This window comes from Juglans microcarpa x Juglans regia, chromosome 1D, assembly GCF_004785595.1.
Source record: "Juglans microcarpa x Juglans regia isolate MS1-56 chromosome 1D, Jm3101_v1.0, whole genome shotgun sequence".
Classification (NCBI taxonomy): Eukaryota; Viridiplantae; Streptophyta; class Magnoliopsida; order Fagales; family Juglandaceae; genus Juglans; species Juglans microcarpa x Juglans regia.
The window spans coordinates 16750015-16750955 of NC_054594.1; the positions used below are offsets into that span (position 1 = coordinate 16750015).

Here is a 941-nt window from a genome sequence, read left to right on the forward strand (position 1 = left end):
CAAGTATGAATTTCTATTTTACCCAAAATTGTAGCACCAACAAATACTGAACAATAGAAGGGCGCGAGAGAAAGAGAGAGGCACACTAATCTGCAAGGGATTAAGAGTGTAGAGAGGCATGAAGTCCAAACTGAAACAACGTGTGAAGAGAAAGGGATACGGGGAGAGAAAAGTAGGGGAAGAAGTAACCAACAAGAGGAAAAATCGAAAAAGAAACTGATGGAAGAGATGCTCACCAAACGGCATCGTATCTAGTTCTCCAAGAAGGCTGGGCCTTGTTCACGGGACTGGGCCTTACATCCTCCCCCTTACAAAAATTTCGTCCTCAGAATTTGTTACAAGTTATCAAAACTCCCATCGAAAAGGCGTGGGTGCTTATGTCACATCTCTTCTTCCAATTCCCAAGAAGCCTCATTAGTAGCATGATTATTCCACAATACCTTAACCAGAGGAATAGTTCGAGTTCGTAACACCTGTTCTTTCTTTGATAAAATCTGAACTAGTTCTTCCGTATAAGTCTTATCTTCCTGAATCTGAAGTGGCTCATTGTCAATAATGTGGGTGGGGTCAGGGACATATTTCCTCAACATAGAAACATGAAATACATTGTGCACCCCCGCAAGTGCCAGTGGAAGTGCTACCTTATAAGCCAAAGGTCCAATCCGATCAAGAATCTCAAAGGGTCCGATAAATCTAGGGCTCAGTTTGCCCTTCTGTCGAAATCTCATAACTCCTTTCATCTGTGCTATCCTAAAAAATACCTTATTTCCAACCTCAAACTCTAACTGGCGGCGACGATTATCCGCATAACTCTTTTGTCGGCTCTATGCTGTTTTCATTCTAGCTTGAACAATATATATCTTCTCCGTGGTCTGCTGAATAATCTCTGGCCCCAAAAGTTTCCTTTCACCTACTTCATCCCAATACAATGGAGATCTACA

At 42.1% G+C, this 941-nt stretch overlaps 1 protein-coding gene across 1 annotated transcript; it reads right to left on the reverse strand.

Moving 5' to 3' along the window:
• Window positions 1–380: 380 nt before the first annotated feature.
• LOC121235261 lies at window positions 381–740 on the reverse strand. Its single transcript, XM_041131623.1, has one exon. It carries the CDS (start codon window positions 738–740, stop codon window positions 381–383), a length of 360 nt encoding a protein of 119 aa, XP_040987557.1.
• Between the last annotated feature and the right edge of the window lie 201 nt (window positions 741–941).